Below are 20,636 nucleotides of genomic sequence, written 5' to 3' on the forward strand. Positions count from 1 at the left end.
ATGATTGGGTTTGGGTCTGAATTTGGGAGGGAATTTGGAATATCAAGCCTCTACAGGATTAGGTTTATCCTCTTCCACTGAGACCAGACAAAGGGATCCTCTGGTACATATGTTTTGGCGGCCTTGGACCTGTATGTATGCTCTTCCATTGGTGGTTTAGTCTCTGAAAGCCCACAGGGGTCCATGTTAGCTGACATAGTTGGTCTTCCCCTTCAGTTCTTTCAATCCTTCCCCTAACTCTTCCATAGGGATCCACCAACTTCAGTACTATGCTTGGCTGTATGTATCTGAATCTGTCTCAGCCAGATGCTGGTAGAGCCTCTCAGAGGACAGCCATGCTAGGATCCTGTCTGCAAGCACAACATAGAATCAGTAAGAGTGTTAGGGTTTGGTGCCCACCCATGGGCTGGATCCCAAGTTGAGCTGGTCACTGGATGGCCTTTCATTCAGTCTCTGCCCCATTTTGCCCCTGCATTTCTTTTAGACAGGAAAAATTTTGGGTCAAAAAATTACGGGTTGGTTGATGTCCTCATCAACTATGAGGTTGTCTTTTTCCCCACTTGAACACTTCAGGTAAGGTCACTCTCACTCAGTCCTGAGAATGTTTCACCTCCCAGGTCACTGTTGTTTTCTAAAGGTTCCTTCTACCCCACATCCCCTGCAGCTACATATTTCTATTCATTCTCCTGGCCCTTCTGGTTTTTTTATGCCCCCCCCATACCTGATTATTTTTCCCTTTTCCCCTCTCCCTCCCCTTTGCCATTCAGGTCTCTTGTTCCCTCTGCCTCAAGATTATTTTCTTCTTCGTCCCCTGCCCAAGAAGTCTCTCAAACAATATTTCATATTGCAAGCATTTGCTTGAAGGACAAATTGTTGGCCTTTCAGAATTATCTACTGAGCTCTGATTTTTAAGAGATGACCCATCCTTATATAGTAAAAAGAGATGGCATATTTTTTCTGAGTCTCTGATTTTGTAAATTCCAAAAAGAAACTTCATATTCTTTTATTTTATATATTAATATAGTAAAAAATGTCTTCCTATACCAATTGATGGTTTAGCACAATCTCTACAATTTTTTCAGTGAGATTTGCTTGTACATATCACATAATATAAATGCGCGTGGTTTAGAAATACTTGAAAGGAGGTTGTCCTTATGAACTAACTAAATAAAATTGTTCATCCTTAGAAAGTGAAATGACACCACAGAGTTTTCAAGTAGGATGATTTAGCTGTAAATTTTGTTTTAATTAAATAATAAATGATCAATCTCCAAGCTTTCTTTTCAGTACAGTTGATTTAATGACTTGTTTTAGGTGTGGAACAATCTATTGAACAGCTAACAAGAAAATACATTTTGAGGTTTCCAGATTCAGTAGAACCATGTCAGTTAGGAAGGACTCTTTCACATACACACATACATACACACACACACACACACACACACACACACAAATTAATGACTTTGAGTTCATCTGCATAATGGTTGAGTATGGCAGTTCCTTCTGACTTTATATAGGCAGAATCGTACTATGAATCAGCTGTCTTGTTAAGATTTCTCCAAAGACACATTATATGTGTTTGTGTGTGTGTGTGTGTGTGTGTGTGTGTGTGTGTGTGTGTGTGTGTGTGTATTTATTATATGTTGTAGTTTTTGGTATTCTATCTATCATCCTGTCAAAACAGACAAGAAATTTTTGTTATCATAGGGTGAAATTAATGGAAGTTCCTACGTCTGAGGCCAAAACTAAAACTCAGGTCAGTTTTGTTTGTTTGTTTTTGTTTTGTTTGTTGTAATTTTATTTTGATTTGTTTTGCAATCTAACTTTCCACTTATGACTTACTTGGAGCTCTGAGTAAAGACCACTATGGCTCCAGTACACAAATATCCTTCCCACAATGCCTCCAGAGTAAAGCAATCACACACACTGAGTAGAGCTAATATTTTTGTTTATTTCAATATTAAAATGCTTTCTTTAAAAAATTATGAGTTTACTTGTCTCTTTGGGAAAGTTTATGTCTTTAAGATTGTCGACAGATTGATTGAGGCTGCATTGCATAATCAAAGACAATTTATTAATGTCGATATATATGCATTCACATATCACACTTCAAGTTATAGTCACAGAGAAAACTTTATTCTCTGTCAAGAATCAGGTTCAGATTGTACTTAGAAGTCAACAATAGCCTTAGAGTTTAAGTATTTCCTGAAAGATTGTGATGTTTGATGTTGATACTAGCTGTTTTTCCTGTCAAGGATAACTGGCACGTGATAGCTAAAACTGATGTTTGAAATGAAAAGGAGTGAAACACTGCGATCTTTAGAGAGATCTGACAATTTCCTTTCATCTGGAATGGCTCTGTGAAATTACAATGCTTCCAAAGTATGCTTGGGTTTTGGAAAAGTAGCTGCTATTGTCAAGTTATGTCCCAAAGCCAAAGGTCTGTTATATTTCGTATTCTGCTTCAATATCAAATAGAGTGTGGTGGCAGGAAGCATAGCACTTAGCAATTATTTCTCAATGAACAAATCATGTATTTGGTACATAAAAAGACATTGGTGATGATGTATTATTTCTGCTTTTTGAAATACATAGTAACTTATCAAAAGCTCATTCTTTTGGGACAGAAACTTTCAACTGAAGGAACTCTAACACTAACCACTCTGAATATCACTTTTACAATATACCAATATGTAATATCTCAAAGATTAATCACACACATGGATAGACATATTTGACATAATAATTTTGTTATCAAAAAAAGTAAACATACCATAATAGCTGAAATTTAAATCAGCCAAAGTCACAGATATTTCTGGAAGCATCTATAAAATAATTATTTCTAGAAAAAATGCCATGTATTGATAAAAAAAAGTTTATGATTAATATGGAATCTAGGAGAAGTTAATAAAAGAAACACTACAAGTTAACAAAACAAGTGCAAAGGTACTTGTAGAACTCAGATTTATTAACATTCAACACTATGGCCTAAAATTTCATTACCTCAGTCTGAGATAATATGTTTTACTAATAAAATATCTAATACTGTGAGGCGAATGTAATGGCAGCTGACAGCAGCACTATCTTCTTGTCTTGCAGAAGCAGTGAGTCAAAAGCCTTCGGCTCTTTGACATTCTTTGTATCATCTCCATGTTGGTGTATTTGAACATACTAAATATCTTTTAAAGAAAGATTTCAGCTGTAAAAGTTCTTTTTGTAGCGCTCTCTAATGTTTATTTTTCAATATAGAATAAAAACAACGTACAGAGTCTTTGAAAATGGTTGATGGATAAATTTTGCATAATGTAAATTTGAATATTTTTTCACATGGTCAAAACAGTTTTCTCATTGAAGATTTTTATTTGCTTTTATCAAACATCCCAGATTTCTGGCAATCTGGTACACCCTAGCCCTACTAGTATGATGTGAAGGGGCATTGTAGTAGGCTCATTAGAACAGCTAGACTGATGATCTCACATTTATTTCTTCCTTATTATAGAGATTTCAATATGGACTTAAGTCAGAATTTATATGCATAAAAATATTGTATTGCAAGGCTACTTATACCTTGGAATTTTATTTTATTACAACTGTTGAAAGTTGTTTATGGTGTTTTCAATCACTTGGCTATCTATCTGTCTGTCTGTCTATCTATCTATCTATCTATCTATCTATCTATCTATCTATCCTTCATCTACTTATCTATCTTTATCTTCTTGCAAAGAAGATTAGCAAGGAGAATGAGAAGTTTTTCCACTTTAGAATAAAGTCCCTCTCCTGGGAGGCAGGATAGAAAAGAGTCTATGAGCATGCTTCCTTTGAATTTCTTTTATGAACAGTTTGGACCTTGCTATGGAAAGGAAAACACATACATAGTGCTCTGACTGTCTCCTTTTTTTTCAATTTCAGACTACCAATTTGAATTACACATGTTGAGATTGAGCTCACAAGCATTGGCTGCTTGCCTCAGGGATCTATTGTTAGAAGACAATTTAAAACATTGACTCTACACAGTCATGGTCTCTTTGGATAGGAGACATTTTATACATCAAAATGTGGTCATTTTGATGTTTAGAGTAAAACAGCAATAATTCTAAGATAAAGCTTTCTTAAAATAATGTTGGATTTGACTCAAGAAAAGCTATCTTCAGTGTCTGATCTATATGGAGCAAATAGATTGTTTCCTTTTTTCATTTTTATTGTGTACTTGTTAATCTATTTCCAAAGGTATTATGCTAATTATAACACTACTTTTCACATTCAGAATCTAAATTGCACATTTTCAAGTTTTCTTTTTTTTTCCAAATTGTAATCTGTTAATTACTTGTTTAATGGAGTGTGTAATTACCTACTTTAAGTTAGGAAACTGTTCCCATTTCAAAGAGAGAAACCTATTTTAGAAATGAAAGAATATAAATGTAATCCTTTTCGATACAGAATATAATTCTTTACTTCCCTTAATGGGTCTAAAGGAGAAAATGAGATTGAAAAACAACTCCTTCCCCCCTCTTTATGTCTTTGTGTTTACCACATCAAACATAGGTGAAATTTCTAACAAAGATAACAGGTTTCACATAGCAACACATATTCAGTGTAATTTTACACTCAATTCATGCAATTCAAACAACTAATCTCCAGAGTAAGGATAGGACTCAGTTATTAATTAGCTGTATTATAAATATATTTTTTCCAAATATCTTCCTGGATCACAAAACAATTATAAGATTAAGTGAAGGATGATCTAAAAGGTGTATAACAGTTTATAAGCTCAATGAGCAATAAATAATAAATTGAGATGTACATTTATACATGTTTTGTTTAGTTTATAATGATTATACAATTATATTAAATGACAACAAATATAAGGTATAAGCAGAATGTCTTTGTGTTAAATAAGAAGATAGATGTTTAGATAGAAAGTACAGTTGATGATTGCAATTCAATATAGGACCTGTAAAAATTTTGCACTTCATTTCCTCCAAACTGTTACATGGAATTACTGAGAATTTTAAACATTTTGGTACATGAAAGAACAACAATATCAACCAACCAGAACCCCCAGAGCTCCCAGGAACTAAACCACCAACCAAATAATACACGTAAAGGGACCCATGGCTCCAGCCACATATGTAGCAGAGGACAGCCTTGTTGGGCATCAATGTGGGGAGAAGCCCTTGGTCCTGTGAAGGCTCAATGCCCCAGTCTTGAGAAATGCCATGGTGGGGAGGCAGGAGTGGGTGGGTGGGTGGGGGAACACCCTCATAGAAGTAGGGGAGAGGGGATGGGATAGGAGGTTTCAGGGTGGGGGGAAAACTGGTAAAGGGGATAACATTTGAAATGTAAATAAAGAAAATGTCCAATAAAAATTTTTCAAATTCTCTCTCTGTTTTTCCTTCTGTTCATAGTTCATAGATTCTGGTTTGTCTGTAATCTTTGTTGTGTGGGTCTGATCTCTCCTTATTGCCTGTGTCTATCCTTATCCCTACTTAATGTCTAACTCTCAGTAACAAATGGCTTTGCCTTGTATATATTGAACATTATAGAAACATGAACATAGGAAAGGAATGAGGGACACTATACAGAAATCGTTAACACTGTTATTGGGCTAAGTTATTTACTCCAACTAGCTACAAATGACCTCAAAGCTCTCATTAATGCAAAACACCATTATCAAATATTTTATGTTGCTTCCAACACTTATGGTGAGTAGTTTTTGAAATATTTGCAACTCGCTTTTGATACATTTGCAGTTTTCAACAAATAAATTACAAATAAATTCACATATGCATACATATGAATCGATGTTTGACTATGGGGTATGGGATAACATACAATTTAAGATTAAATTAAGGTTGGAAATCCCAGAAGAGATTACATGTGAAATCCAACCAGGTCAGAATGGTTATTGCAATGCTCTATTAAAGACACATTAAACAAACAGGCAGGATGTTGCAAGTGACCTTAGGAAGTCACTGGGTTTTGTAAGTATCAGCAGAAGCTTCAATCTTAGAATATAAGAGATATTTTCACAAAAAATATGTCACTGCAACTCTCCTAATCCAGTCCTTACTTGAAGTGAGTTTCCCTTCCAATAGGGAAGGCCTTTTTCTTGGAGTGATATGCTGCAATATTAAAAGATAGCTGTTGATCTTCAAGAGTTTACCACAGGATATAAACAACTGTTGGCATCAACAATGAATTAACCAAGAATGTGAACAGTCAAATTTAAGGAATAAAATTTCTATGAGACTTTTGAAAAACTCTGTTCCCAGGGATATAGAAATATACAGATTCATCATGTTCTTCTTATAATAAAATACACTCAAATACACCAAACTCAGACTCATCATGAGGATTTGGGAGGCAAGAAGTAAAACTCAAAGCTAGGATAGAGTTATCAAGTACAAACTCTTCTATTAAAACCGTCTGATAGTATTTACAATGAATCTTTCAGGGCTAGGGATATGGTTCATCTGATAAGCTTCCTATGGCACATGTACGGAGTTCTGAGAATAGATGCACAGTCGCAAGTCTAAGGCATCATCAACTGCATCTCTAATCCTAACACCTTAGTAATGTGAAGCAGGGGCAAGACAATCTCTGGAGCTTTATGGACAGCAAATTTAATCTATTAATGAGTGCCTGGGTTTGTTAGTGTCTTCAAAAGTAATGTACATCATGATCAAAGAAGTCAGGAAATATTGCTTTTGGCTTTCACACATTTATACACATGTACATTTATATTTCCCTGCTCATACTTTCTCTCCTCTCTCTGTCTCTGTCTCTGTCTCTGTCTCTGTCTCTCTCTCTCTCTCTCTCTCTCTCTCTCTGTCTCTCTCTCTCTCTTTTGCTCTTGTTCTCGCTCTCTCTCTCTTTCTCTCCTCTCTTCATATATACATATATGTGTGTGATATATATGAAACAGAAGGAATTCTTCCCCAAATACTTTCAAGACTTCAAAGAAATATGTAAATATATACAATCAAAAATTTTGAAAATGGAAAGGATAACAAAATGGGGACTATATTTGTTGTATACAAGAATACAGACTTTAAGGAACTTCTGATCAATGTCAAGAAAAACAAGCATAACAAAAATGGTTAATTCATTCTTTTCATCTATCATTTTATTAACATAATTAAGAACAAAGTACACAGGATCACCTCAGTGGATGTCAAAAGGACTTGAGAAAATACCACCTCCTTCTGTGATAAGGACACTGGCTTGGTAGTTATCAACATCCTTAAAAGAAATCAACAAAGAAAGCATTAGTATTAAAATGCTGAGTGCTGAATAGTTAAAATGCTTGAGATTGCACCGGAAAAACTTGATTTCTGTTTCAAGAGGATGAAATTTCATAAGTGTACAAGTTATAAGGCATCCACAAACAAAATAAGAGAAAACTCCTTTTTTATATATTAATGAGTCAATATACAAAGATCAATATGTAAATTCAGCTATAGTTTCACATCAATAAACAACACAGAACTTTCATTGAAAAAATGTTAATTTAGTAGTAGGATCAAAAAGATAACTTTTAAGTGAGGAATGCTAAACATTTAAGAATATTGAAGAAGTCAGAATTAAATGTCCACTTTTATATCACAGAAGGTTTAAAATTAAGATGAAATCTGTCTTCTAATTCATGGTCCGATGGAATGTGATCAATACTAACCTACCAGAAAATATCTGTAGAAAAGATAAAACCTTACCAATGATTTCAAAATTCAAATGTAACTGGGAATAATTCATAATACTAAAAATAAGCTTAAAAATAGAACAATGTTCAACCTCAAAATTTACTAAAAAGCAACAAACACTGCTTCATTTGATAGTCACACAGGATAAACAAGATTGTTCTGTAAAATTAAAAAATCTAGGATAAATACATACATGTCTAAATAATTTGATTTTCACAAGATTATCAAACCATTCAATGAAAAAAAATGAACATGTCTTGAACAAGTGGTGCCAATACCTGGGTGTCTATTCACAAAACTGTAAACATGAACCAACACATCAGACCATTCACAAAGTTGACTCAAGTCCACCAAAACAAGAATAAAAGAATTAACATCTGAATTTCTTAAAACTATAATAAAGCCTCATAACTTCTAGCTTCCTAGTTCATTCTGAGTAATTGAATAAAATTGGATTTCTTGAAAATTATAAACCTTAAAAGCTGAAGCTGAAGCTTGGTGCTAAAATGTGGCTTTAGTCTGTCTCATTCCCTGGAATCTATCTCCAGCAATACGAAATGGTAAAAAGTATTCTTTTTGTAATGAGAGGGCATATTTGAGAAAATATAAATGCAAAATTACAATGGAAGAATATATTTGGAATTCAATCACTCACATATTGATGAAGAAGATATATTCATGCAACAATTTAAAAAAAATTGACAGCACTCCAGATTAAACATAAAATTATTATATTATTCAGTAATTATATATAAATATATATTACTATATTATAAAACTATACATACATATATTATATATGCGGATATAGGTAGATTAGATAGATAGATAGATAGATAGATAGATAGATAGATAGAGTCGGTATCTGCCCCCAATATATAAATATGGATCAGGACCTCATTTCTTATGATTTCAAAATTATACTAAAATACATAATAATTCAAATCATTTTGATTAATAATTAGTAGTCAAAATGTCTACTAGAAAAATTCTATTTTATGTTACTAGGGTTTTTTTGTTTTTTGTTTTTTGTTTTGGTAAAGCTAATCATAACTTTTGTGTTACATATTCCTATGTAGGTGAATATTTGTGAGGAATGTTATATTCATTTAGAGTATGAATAACTTTCCACATTGTGGTTGAGTTAGGACAGATTCTGAGGCTTATATACAGTCTGTATTTAACTATGGCTTTGATAACTGTTATGCTATCATTTTATTATGCATTCAAGCTACGTATCCATTTTGTACGTTTCTTCACAAATCATTTCCTTTTTCTAATTTCCTTTTAAGATACTACTTTGCTTTTTCTTTTGTCTTATTGACTTACACAGAAAACCATTTTGAAAACTTCAAGAAAAATCTACTTTTTCCTGAAAGTTTACAATGCTCATATTCATTTTAATTTATTTTTTTATTTATTTTAACGTTAAAATAAAAAGAAACATAGATGTTTCCTTGTGGCCTTTATGTGCAGTAGGTTTAATTTCTCCTCTCTATTTTCCACTCACCCTTCCTCTCCAACTCCTCCCCTTTCTAATAGTTTTCAATGTCTGCATCCTGTCTGCTACTTTATACTTTCACATTACGGGCCTTCTACAGTCCCCCCCACCCCATGTCTATCCTAACAGTCACGTTTCTGTTACCCTGAGCCTCTTTCAGAGTTTCTTGCCTCCTCCCACACTTACTCTCTCATAAATACTTATTTATAAAAGTTAAAAGCTAGGATCAACCTGAGAAATAACATTTATTATTTGTCTTTCTGAACCTTAGTTACCCCACCTAGGTGTTTCCAGGTCCATTTGTTTCTTCTTGGCAGATATACTTATTTTTAAAACGTTATTTTTTAAAAATATCAATGTTAATTATATTACACTCATGAAACTTCAAATATTAAGAAGTTAATATTTTGTTCGCAAAATATCAGCACCAAAATGTTTTGGATACTGCTAAATATTTGGTCTCATGAATATATGTGATGCTGTATTAGCTATAGTATAAACAATATTAGCATTTAGGTTTATTATTGTGCTTTACTCTTAAAGCAGCTTTAATGACTTTGATAAATTTCAAAACCTCTTAAAATATGTTCAATGTTGTCTTTGCTCTTCTCTCTTCTATTCTCTTGTCTTCTCTTGTCTTGTCTTCTCTTTTCTTCTCTTTTCTTCTCTTGTCTTCTCTTGCCTTCTCTTGTCCTGTCCTGTCCTGTCCAGTCCTGTCCTGTCCTGTCCTGTCCTGTCCTGTCCTGTCCTGTCCTGTCCTCTCCTCTCCTCTCCTCTCCTCTCCTCTCCTCTCCTCTCCTCTCCTCTCCTCTCATCTTCTCTTCTCTTCCTACCTTCCCTCTTTGTCCCTTCTCTCTCCATTCCCCTCCCACCAACCTGATCATGGCCAGCCTTTACTCCTATTCTCTTTATCACCTCCCTCCACATGCCATAAATAAACTCTCTTCTATACTTGAAAATGTTCAGTGTTTATTAGATATGTGATGATAGGTCACTTATGGTAAACAACTGGCAGACCTTCCCATTAGCTGTTCAAATTTAATCACCATAAGTAAATGACAATTTGTGAGTGAGATGATTTAATCATTTCATTTATATTCTGAATGAACAAGCACCAACTTTTTTTAAAATAGTTTTTCTATTTTAAGTGTTGCAAAGAACTAATTTCCTATGAAAATTATATGCATAGTATGTATTTTGCCACTTCAGACTGACTTCCATATGAATCCCATGACTCAGACCCGGGATCTGAATTCTAGTCTATGTGTTCATCTAGAAGCAGAATTAGTCTGTGGATATCAGTCTCACAGCTGCTTCTATATGGACCTACTATGTTCTTGGATTTATTTCAAGAAGATGTTGCTTCATTTTTCTTTTGTTCCTTTACCTACAGAGGATGGGATTGAAATACATAAAGTATCTCTCTAATATTTATAATAAAGTGTTTCTAATTTGTGAAAGTATAGAGATAAGGCATTTCTAATGTTATTTGAAAAATATTTTACTTAGCCAAAATCTACCACCCAGCCACAAAACATTGAAATGTAAAAGAAAATCAAATCTTATAAATAATGACATTTAAAATGTTTATAACCTTAAGGTGATCTTCTCAAAAGAACCTACTATATTTGACATGATTTAATAAGGAACAGTGAACTAATTACTAAAATTAATATGTACTGTTACTTATTCAAAATTATGATTTGTGGTGTGTAAACTCTGAACATTTGGAGATTTTTGTTTACATCACTATAATTTACTGTAAGACTTGTGAATTCTAGTCAAGTTCTGCAAGCTATAGGAATATAGGTAGGTTGTAGAATGTGTGTTTTTATCCATTTTAAATCATCTCTAAAGCTTTATGTTTCAAAATTCTTAAGATACTAGAATAAAATAAATATTTTTTCACATGTGTCATTGCTGATGTTGACAAGCAATTATACAATAGTAAATTATTCTAGAGAATGCCTCACTGCTGTTGAGAATTTGAGTTACTGTGTTACAGTGAGTTGATGGTGCGTGGAGGCTGGGGTGTTTCCTAACATGAAGTTGCCCTACTTTGCCCCAGCAGTGATAGGAAGAGCTGATGTCTAAGTCTTGTGAATAACTGAAGCACTTTGAAAACTACTTGTCTTTATTCAGTTGACTTTGTCTTTGCTAAGCTTTTTCCTCTGACTCCCCACTTTCCTCCCTCCATCTCTCATTCCTTCTATTATTCTCCTTTTCTTTTTTTTGCATCCCTTCCTTTTTGTCTTTCCTCCCAATTTCACTTACTATATGTAAAATATGGTCCCTTTATATGTAATAGAATATTGTTCAAGAATAGAATAAACTCCTTCTATTTTTCTCCTTTTCTTCTTTTTCTCATTCCTTCCTTCTTTCCTTTCCTCCCAATTTCACTTACTATATGTAAAAGATAGTCCCTTTATACATTATTCCATATTGTTCAAAAATAGAATAAAAGCTAAACTATGTTAAGTAGAATTTAAATTATGATAAGTAGAATTTAGTTTAAGATTAATATCTTATATTTATATGTGCTAAAAACACAAATTAAAGAAATTGATCAAACCATAAAGAAATCTGGAATAATGGTAAAATGACGTATTATTATTATTACTAATCTTTTTTACAGCTTAGTCATTATCCATCTTCTGGTCTGTCTTCGGACTGTTCTTCATCCCATTCCTCCTCTCCTATCTCCAAGAGAATATCCACTCTATGTCAACGCCACTAGAACTCCCCACTCCCTGGTGCCTCAAGTCTCTTGAGGGTTAGGTGTGTCTTCTCTCACTGAGGCCAGACCAGGAAGTCTTCTACTGTATATGTGTTGGGGGGGGTCTCATATCAGTTAGTGTATGCTACCTGATTGGTGGCTCAATATCTGAGAGATCTAAGGGTTTCAGGTTAGTTAAGACTGCTCATCTTCCTATGGGGTTGCCCTTCTCAGTTTCTTCCAGATTTTCCCTAATTCAATCACAGGGGTCCGGGCTTCTGTCCATTGGTTGGGAATAAGTATTTGCATCGGACTTGAGCTTACAGACAGGACCCTAGCATGGTTGCCCTCTGAAAGGCTTAACAAGCAGATGAAAGAGTCAGATGCAGATAGTTACATCCAACCAATAAGATGATTTTTAAAACAGCCCTTTTATTAATTCTTTGAGAATTTCATAAGCTATATTTGATCATGAACATATCTTTTCCAGAACTCCATTCAGATCCATAGATATCTTCCTACCCACCCAGCTTTCCATCCTCTCTCTTTTTATGCTCTCTGTTTTTAATTTGTGCTATAAAAATGAAGGCTGGATGCCCCAGGGGGTGGGAATTTTGAGGGTGGGGAGGTGGGAGTGGGGAGTTAGGTAGGGGTTACATCCACAGAGAAGAAGGAGGAGGGGTGAGGGGATAGGGGGTTCCTGGGTGGGTGGGGGATGGGGTAAGGAGACAACATATGAAATGTAAATAAAACATCCAATAAAAAAAATAGAATCCTGTGGGCCACCCCCCCAAAAAATATACTCTTCAGTTTAGTGTTGTTCCTTGGACAGTGGTTGACTTACCAGGAGTTACATGTTTAAAGAAAACTTAATCTCTTTCAGCAGTTACCAATTACCAGTAGCTCCTCAGCTTGGGGTTAGAATTTGTGTTCTCCTCCCCCTGCCATGGTGGGAATTTAGTTGGCTTGAACTTATTCAAGTCTTGTGCACAAGCTGTTTGTCTTAGTGTTTCTATTGCTGCAATGAAACATTAATGAACAAAAAGCAAGATGGGGAGGAAAGGGTTTCTTCTGCTTATACTTCCAGATCATAGCCTATCTTTGGAGGAAGTCAGGTTAGGAACTCAAACAGGGCAGGATCCTGGAGTCAGAGGCTGATAAAAGATCAAAGAAGTATGCTGCATGTTGACTTGCTTCACATGGTTTACTCAGCCTACATTCTTATAGACTCCAGTACCACCAGCCCAGGGATGACACTATTCACAATGGGCTGGGCTAATTAAGAACATGCCTTATAGTGGCATTTTCTCAATTGAGGCTACTTCCTCCACAATGAAACTAGCTTGTGGCATTTTGACATAAACCTAGTTAGCCAGTATACTTTTATATCTGAAAAGTACTGTTTCTGTAGAGTAGTCTACTGACATTAGTTCTTAGAATATTTTCCTTCCCAGTTTTACAATGACTCATTGAAATTTTTGAGGGTGTGTATGATAATAGATATTCCACTTAGGGCTGAGTAATCTGCAGGCTTTTATTCTCACATCTTGATAAGGGTGTCTCTGTTAATAGTCAATGACTGCAGACATATTTCTGATGAGCTTCGAGAAATGGGTTACCTGGCCATTGACTGAGCCCCACATTGTAAAATTAGTCAACATAAGTAGGTCCTGGTTTTGACTGTAGGAACTGAGTGTATACCCCCACTTGCTGGAAAGGTCAAGGCCTTCTTGGCTGATTCATCTGAGTTTGAGTATGCTCTTTCTGCTGCTACTGCAGCCCCACACCAAGGATGAAGCCAAGGGAGAGTTGGAGGAGTCAAATGAGGATAACAGATTTCCTTTCTTTAACTAAGCCTTTCAAGGAAACCAGCTCAGCCAGCTTAATTTGAGAAAAATGGAAATATAGGCTTATTTCTCTTAAAGCAACAGTAACAAAATTGTGTGTATACTTCTTAAGCAACACTGATCTCAGGACTGTGAGACACAGGAAAAATTCAAGTTTACCATGGAGCAAGAACATATAATACACTGAGACAGAGATGAAAGATCGCCCTTCATTGACCCTCTTCTGTGTTTGTTTCAGACAATGAAAACGTTATTGGCAATGAGGAAACAACTTAAATTTTTATCTCATTTGCCATTTCAATGAGTGTGACAAAAAAGAAAATCTTGGGTCGTACTGTTCTCATATATTGCAAATACTTAGATGATAGACAGTGTGTTCTACCAAGAAGGCATTTGACCGAATGTAATTCAATTGTAAGTATTCACATTGTAATTTCTTACTTTTGCTTTTGCTTGTTCAATAGCTATAGCTAAAGTTTCCAAAGCAAGATTCTTGTAGTATATTCTGTTATAGAGATGGTATTTTCTTTGAACATTGTGAGTGGTATGCATACATTTTGTTTCTGTGAAGATGTTCAGTTTCTATTAGACAGAATCAAAGACTTTAATGCTAATATAATTATGAAATAATCCTTCCAACTTATAATAGATATTATTTTTAGTCTTATATAGCATGTTTGCCAGAAAATAAAATAAACCAAACCAAACTGATCGATCAAACAACCAAAAACAAGCAAAAAACAAAAAACAAAAACAACAAAAAACAAAACAAATCAAAACAAAAAACCACAAAAACCCTATGGTGATCAAATAATGAAGAGCAAAGTTTTACTTTGCATCACAGCTTCAGAAATTTTACCTCACGATCGATTAGATCCTTTGGTTTCGAGTAAGTGTCATAACAAGGAACAAAAGAGAGAAAGATGGAGAGATATGTCCTCTGATATCTCTAAATAACACTTTTAATGAGCTGAAGAGCCCACAGTTAGCCCATACCTGGCAAACGCTTGCCTCCCAGTGAAGAAAAGTTTAGGTCAAGGTTCAAGAACATGAAACTTTTCTTTTTTTATTTAATCGTTTTTTTACAGTCCGAATTTTAACCCTGTCCCGGTATACCCTCTGACTGTTCCCCATTCTATACCTCTTCCCAACCCTCCAGTCTTCACGAGGATGTCCCTACCTCCTCACTCCCCACCCCACCAGTCCTCTGCTGTATATGTGCTGGAGTCTCATATCAGCTGGTGTAAGCTGCTTGGTTGGTGGTCCAATGTCTGAGAGATCTCAGGGGTCCAGGTTAATTGAGACTGCTAGTCTTCCTACAAGGTTGCCCTCCTCCTCGGCTTCTTCCAGCTTTTCCATAACTCAACCACAGGGTCAGCAACTTCTGTCCATTGGTTAGGTGCAAACATCTACATCTGACTCTTTGAGCTGCTTGTTGCATGACTTTCAAAGGGTAGTCATGATACGTCCTTTTTTTGTGAGTGCTCTGTAGCCTCAGTAATCGTTTCAGGCCTTGGGGTCTCCACTTGAGCTGGATCCAACTTTGAGCCTGTCTACTTTTCTTCAGACTTCTTTCCATTTATATCCCTGAATTTTTTTTCAGACGGGAACAATTATGAGCTAGAGTTTTGACGGTGGGATGGCAACCCCATCCCTTATTTGATGCCCTGTCTTTCTGCTGGAGGTGGACTCTACAAGTCCCCTCTCCCCACTGTAGGGAATTTCGTCTAAGATCCCCCTCTTTGAGCTCTGAGAGTATCTCATCTCCCAGGTCTCTAGTACATTCTGAAGGATCCCCTCACCTCCTACCTCCTGAGGTTGCCTGTTTCCATTTTTTTCTGCTAACCCTCATGGTTTCAGTCCTTTTCCCAATAACATGAACTTTGATGAGTTTTTGGATCCAACAAACTTGACTAACATAACCTTATCCTTATAAAAATGTTTTATTCTCCATTTGTTTAGAAAAAATGACAAGTTTTCCTGTCAAGTCTTGCTATTCTCAGTAGTAAAAACTCCTTTGCAATTTAAAGGACTTGTCTTATGGGATTAGGAAAAATTCCTCAGTACTGATAAATACAAGAAATTTGTCATGTTGTTTTCTGTATTTCTGTATTCTAGGTCACTGGAAATATAAATTGTGATCATTTCATTCAATGGCATCAAGAGTTTACTCAGACAATATCAACTGTTATTTATAGGCTGAATTATGTCACATCAAGATTCATATTTTGGGGGCTGGAGAGATGGCTCAGTGGTTAACAGCACTGACCACTCTTCCAGAGGTCCTGAGTTTAATTCCCAGCAACAACATAGTGGCTCACAACCATATGTAATGGTATCTGATGCCCTCTTCTGGTGTATTTAAAGACAGCTACAGGGTACTAATATACATAAAATAAATAAATCTTTAAAAAATGATTCATGTTTTGTATTTAACTACAGTTGAAAATTGTATGTTCAATAGGTATACATGGTTAAATGAGATGTCAAAGTGGGTTTCTCATGAAATATGTTTCACTAGTCAAAGAGGACAGATGTATGAAATAACACTAACATTACCTTAATCGCGAACTTTATCTTCCAGACCTGTGTTAAAGACATGCACACTGGATCTTTTATTACTAATGTCTGAAAAAAAAACCTAATATGCCAGTTAAGGGGAGTGTGTATTTTGCTTGTATGTCAGAGATTGATGTTATTCATTTGTAAATTATCACAATTAATATACATAAAATTTACCTTTCAGAATTAATTGCAATTATGGCAAGTAAAAGAATGATATTTACATGTATCATAGCTATAGCATATTCGATGAAATTACTATACAGACAATTTGCATAACTTTTTAGAAAAGTAAATATTTTTGATTTAGAAGTTCATAAAGATAAATCATTTAAAGAAAATGAATGGAAACATCTGTGCTGAGATATCACCATTCTACAATCAGAGTAATCAAAACTAGTTTCAGTGCTCTGAATAAAGGATGCTTCAATTCATGGAAATTAAAAATGCCTGCTATGGTAAAGAAACTGTTGTTTGGACTGGATATTATCCATTCATGTAGGGAATCAGTTTCTTGAATATAAAACTGCAACAGAATATTTAAAAGGATTTAACTCATGAGGATGCAGTATATGTACTACCACAAAGAAATATCTTGATTTACATATTTTCCAACTTGATAGAGTTACTTTGCTGATGACATATTTTGCTATTGAACTTGAATATTACCTAAGTATTTATGCTACAATTAACCTAGAATGAAAACGTAACTTTGTACTACTAATTCAAAAGCTGAAACATTCAAAAGACAAAGAAATTTCAAAATCAAATGTTTATGAAATATACATATAACCTATCCTTACCTGATATTATTACAACTGTCTATATATTAATTTAATTGTTTTAGTGGTCACAATATTATTATGAAGAAAAATATTAATGGAAATTTCTAAATTAATAGCTATATTTACAATAAAAATGAGATAGAGCACTTTTATTTCTTAAATTAATATATTTATAAGTCCACACAATTATACAAAATTCAAACAAGGGATTGATAACTAATTTGATGACACTATGTTTAGACCTAATCATAAATAGATTGTCATAAAAATAATAACAGTATAAGAAGAAGAAATAACCAAAGCTTATATTGTATTTTAAAATTAGGCAAAAGTAAAATGAGAAATTATTTGTGTGCAGAAAATGTGACCAGTTATACATGATTACATATGCCTACTTTATTCCATATTGTTTCATGAAAAATAAAAGAATTTTTTTTATTTTTCCTAATTACTTCTATTGTCTAACAGTGAATATTTTTGTTGAGTTAAAAAGAATTACATGAGATATGTAATCATTAATACTTTCCAGATTATTTGTTTAAGTATTATTCTTACATGAATAGTATTTCTTTGATTAAAACTATTAATAATAACCTTAGATGTGTTTCTTAAATATCACATATTGTCAGTTTCTGAAGTGTATAAAGCAGATGAAACTTTGTCATAGAAATATATATGTGGAACTGTGTGTTTGTGTATGAGGGGATAAAAGTATTGGCTTTAGGCTGGATATATAGAATAGTTCATAAAGCATACATGATCTGGGTTCCAACACTTAGAACATTTGTAAACAAGCCATGCATTGTACATGTGCTTATAATCCCACTTATGAGAAAGCAGAAAAAGGTTGATTGCTATGGCTCTCTTGCCTGCCAGCCTAGCCCTCTTGTTGAGGTTCAGGCTGATAAGAGGTTTTCTCAAAAGCAAAAAATTAAATACATTGATCTTGAGGAATAGCGTCACTAGTTGATCTCTGGATTCCATGGCCTCCAAGTGTACAAACATTCATAAACACACACACACACAAACACATACACACACAAGCACACAAAAATTGTTATAGGACATCAGTTGATATAGTAGAAATAAGAATATTCATACAGATTGACTTTTGCTCCAGAAAAATGTTGTTTTAAGCAAAATATGAATCATTACATTTTACCAGTTAATACTCGGGAGCCAGATTCTGGAGTGAAAGCCTGGTAACTCTGAGAGACAGAGAAAGCATCCACCTGACGTTCTTCCCTAGGGAACATCACAAAATACAGCTCTTTTTCTCCAAGCTTGCTTGAAAACCATTTGAACTGAACATCCCTCCACTCTACCTCCTGTGAGCATCTCTATTTGCCCTCTTGCCTTCTCCTTATTCTTTATTTTATTCAATCTTCATTCCCTATCGGTGACTTTATTTAATCATATTTACAATAAATAAAAAACTCTTGGGTTGAAAGTATGTTCTAGGGCTGAACCACACCTTAACTGGAAATAGTTCTTTTTCCAGTAAATAACAAAATCTTGAGGTTCACAATGTGATCAAATCCTTTGCATCACTTCCCTCTGTCATCTAAATGAAAAGAGAAGATGTTAATTCTAACACAGTAAAACTACTTACAATAACGAACTTATCTTGGTCAAACTTTCTATAGTGTTCAGCTCAATTGTATTTTGGAATTTTAGGATTAAGTATTTTTTTTTTTAGTTTGAGATAGTGTAAAACATTCCTGTCAATCTCATATTAATTCAGCAATTTGAATGTTGTGAGCAGTTTCTAGTTCCATGCTGATCTTTGAGTGGTGCTTGTCAGCTTAGTGGTAATCTTGACTATGTAGATCACAGCAGACTGAGTATATAGTTTTCCATGCCTAGCAAAATGTCTAGATTTGTTTCTCAAAGAATGAATATTTATTCTCTATATAGGAAACATTTGCTATAGAAGACAACAGGTCAATGTTTGTGGACTCCTTTTGCTTTATGAAGAATTCTCAGTTTCCAATTTACGAGATGTCCTACCCAATAATACCGAAGTTCTTAGGTCTATTCTCAAACAAAAGATTGACCACCTTTTTGGCCTCCTGTTTCTTCACGATGGCAAGAGCTGAGGCCACCTTCTTCCCCTTGGCCTTCTTTCATTTGGGTATCCAGCCCAGAAGAGATCTCTTTGCTGCAACAGCAAAGTGTCATCCTCTAGAAGTACCTCAAAATATCTCCTGCCATTAGCCAGTTCACCCAGGTCCTGGACAGGCAAACAGCTACCCAGCTGCTTAAGTTTGCCCACAAGTACAGGCCATAGACAAAGCAAGAGAAGAAGCAAAGGCTTTAGCCTGTGCTAAGAAGAAAGATGCGGGCAAACAGGACATCCCAAATGAGATACCACCTGTCCACCGAGCAGGAGTCAATACAGTCACCACCTTAGTGGAGATCCAAAAGGCTCAGCTGGTGGTGATTGCCCATGATGTAGACCCCATTGAGCTGGCAGTTTTCCTGCCTGCCCTGTGCCGAAAGATGGGGATTCCCTACTCCATCATCAAAGGAAAGGCCAGACTGGTGCTCCTGATCCACAGAAATATGTGCACCACTGTTGCCTTCACACAGGTTAACAGGGAAGGCAAGGTTGTTCAGGATAAGGTGGTGGAAGCTATTAAGACCGAATACAATGACAGATATGACAAGATCTGCCATAACTATGGTGGCAATGTCATGGGTCCTACGTCTGTGACTCAAACTGCCAGGCTGGAAAAGGCAAAGGCTAAAGAACTTACTATTAAACTGGGTTAAATGTACACTGCTAAGTTTTTTGAACATAAATTAAAAACCAAAACAAACAAAAACAACGAAAAAAGGACATCATGAAATTTGTAGGCAAATGAATAGAACTAGAAAATATTATCCTGAGTGAGGTAACCCAGACCCAAAAGGACATATATAGTATGTATTCACTGATAAGTGGATATTAGCCAAAAAGTTCAGAATACCCATGATACAACTCACAGACCACAGGAATCTTAAGAAGAAGGAAGGCCCAAGTGTGGATACCTGAAACTCACTTAGAAGTGGAACAAAATAATCATGGGAGGCAGGGGGAGGGAAGAAACTGAGTAAGAGAGGGTAAGGGAGGGGAAAAGAAGGAGCAGGATCAGTTATGGGGAGAGTCAGAAGGAATGCCCAGAGGGCCGGGGGAATGAATTGAAATATTCAGCAGTGGAGGTTAGGGGACAGGGGGAACATCTAGAAAGTCTCAAAGACCTGAGATGTGAGAGGCTACCAGGACCCAATTCAGATGATATTAGCCAAAATGACCAACAGTGGGGACATGGAATCAGAAGAGACCACTGCCAGTAGATAGACATGGCCCCCAGTAGAGACAGTGAGCCATCAACCCATCTGGAAAATTGTTATCCCAGAATTGTTCCAGTCTAAAGGAAATGCAGGGACCAAAATGGAGCAAAGACTGAAAGAAAGGCTACTCAGTGACTGGCCCATCTTGGGATCCATCCCAAGCACTCACACCAAATCCTGACACTATTA

General features: G+C 35.3%; 1 protein-coding gene across 1 annotated transcript; it reads left to right on the forward strand.

The window, feature by feature from the left end:
• The first annotated feature begins 11,487 nt into the window (after positions 1-11,487).
• LOC114619513 (60S ribosomal protein L7a-like) lies at positions 11,488-19,886 on the forward strand. Its single transcript, XM_028765344.1, has 2 exons — positions 11,488-11,502; positions 19,446-19,886. The coding sequence occupies exons 1-2, from the start codon at positions 11,488-11,490 to the stop codon at positions 19,884-19,886; spliced, it is 456 nt and encodes a 151-aa protein (XP_028621177.1).
• The last annotated feature ends 750 nt before the right edge of the window (positions 19,887-20,636 follow it).

The sequence above is a fragment of the Grammomys surdaster genome, unplaced genomic scaffold (genome assembly GCF_004785775.1).
Source record: "Grammomys surdaster isolate TR1022 unplaced genomic scaffold, NIH_TR_1.0 150, whole genome shotgun sequence".
Classification (NCBI taxonomy): Eukaryota; Metazoa; Chordata; class Mammalia; order Rodentia; family Muridae; genus Grammomys; species Grammomys surdaster.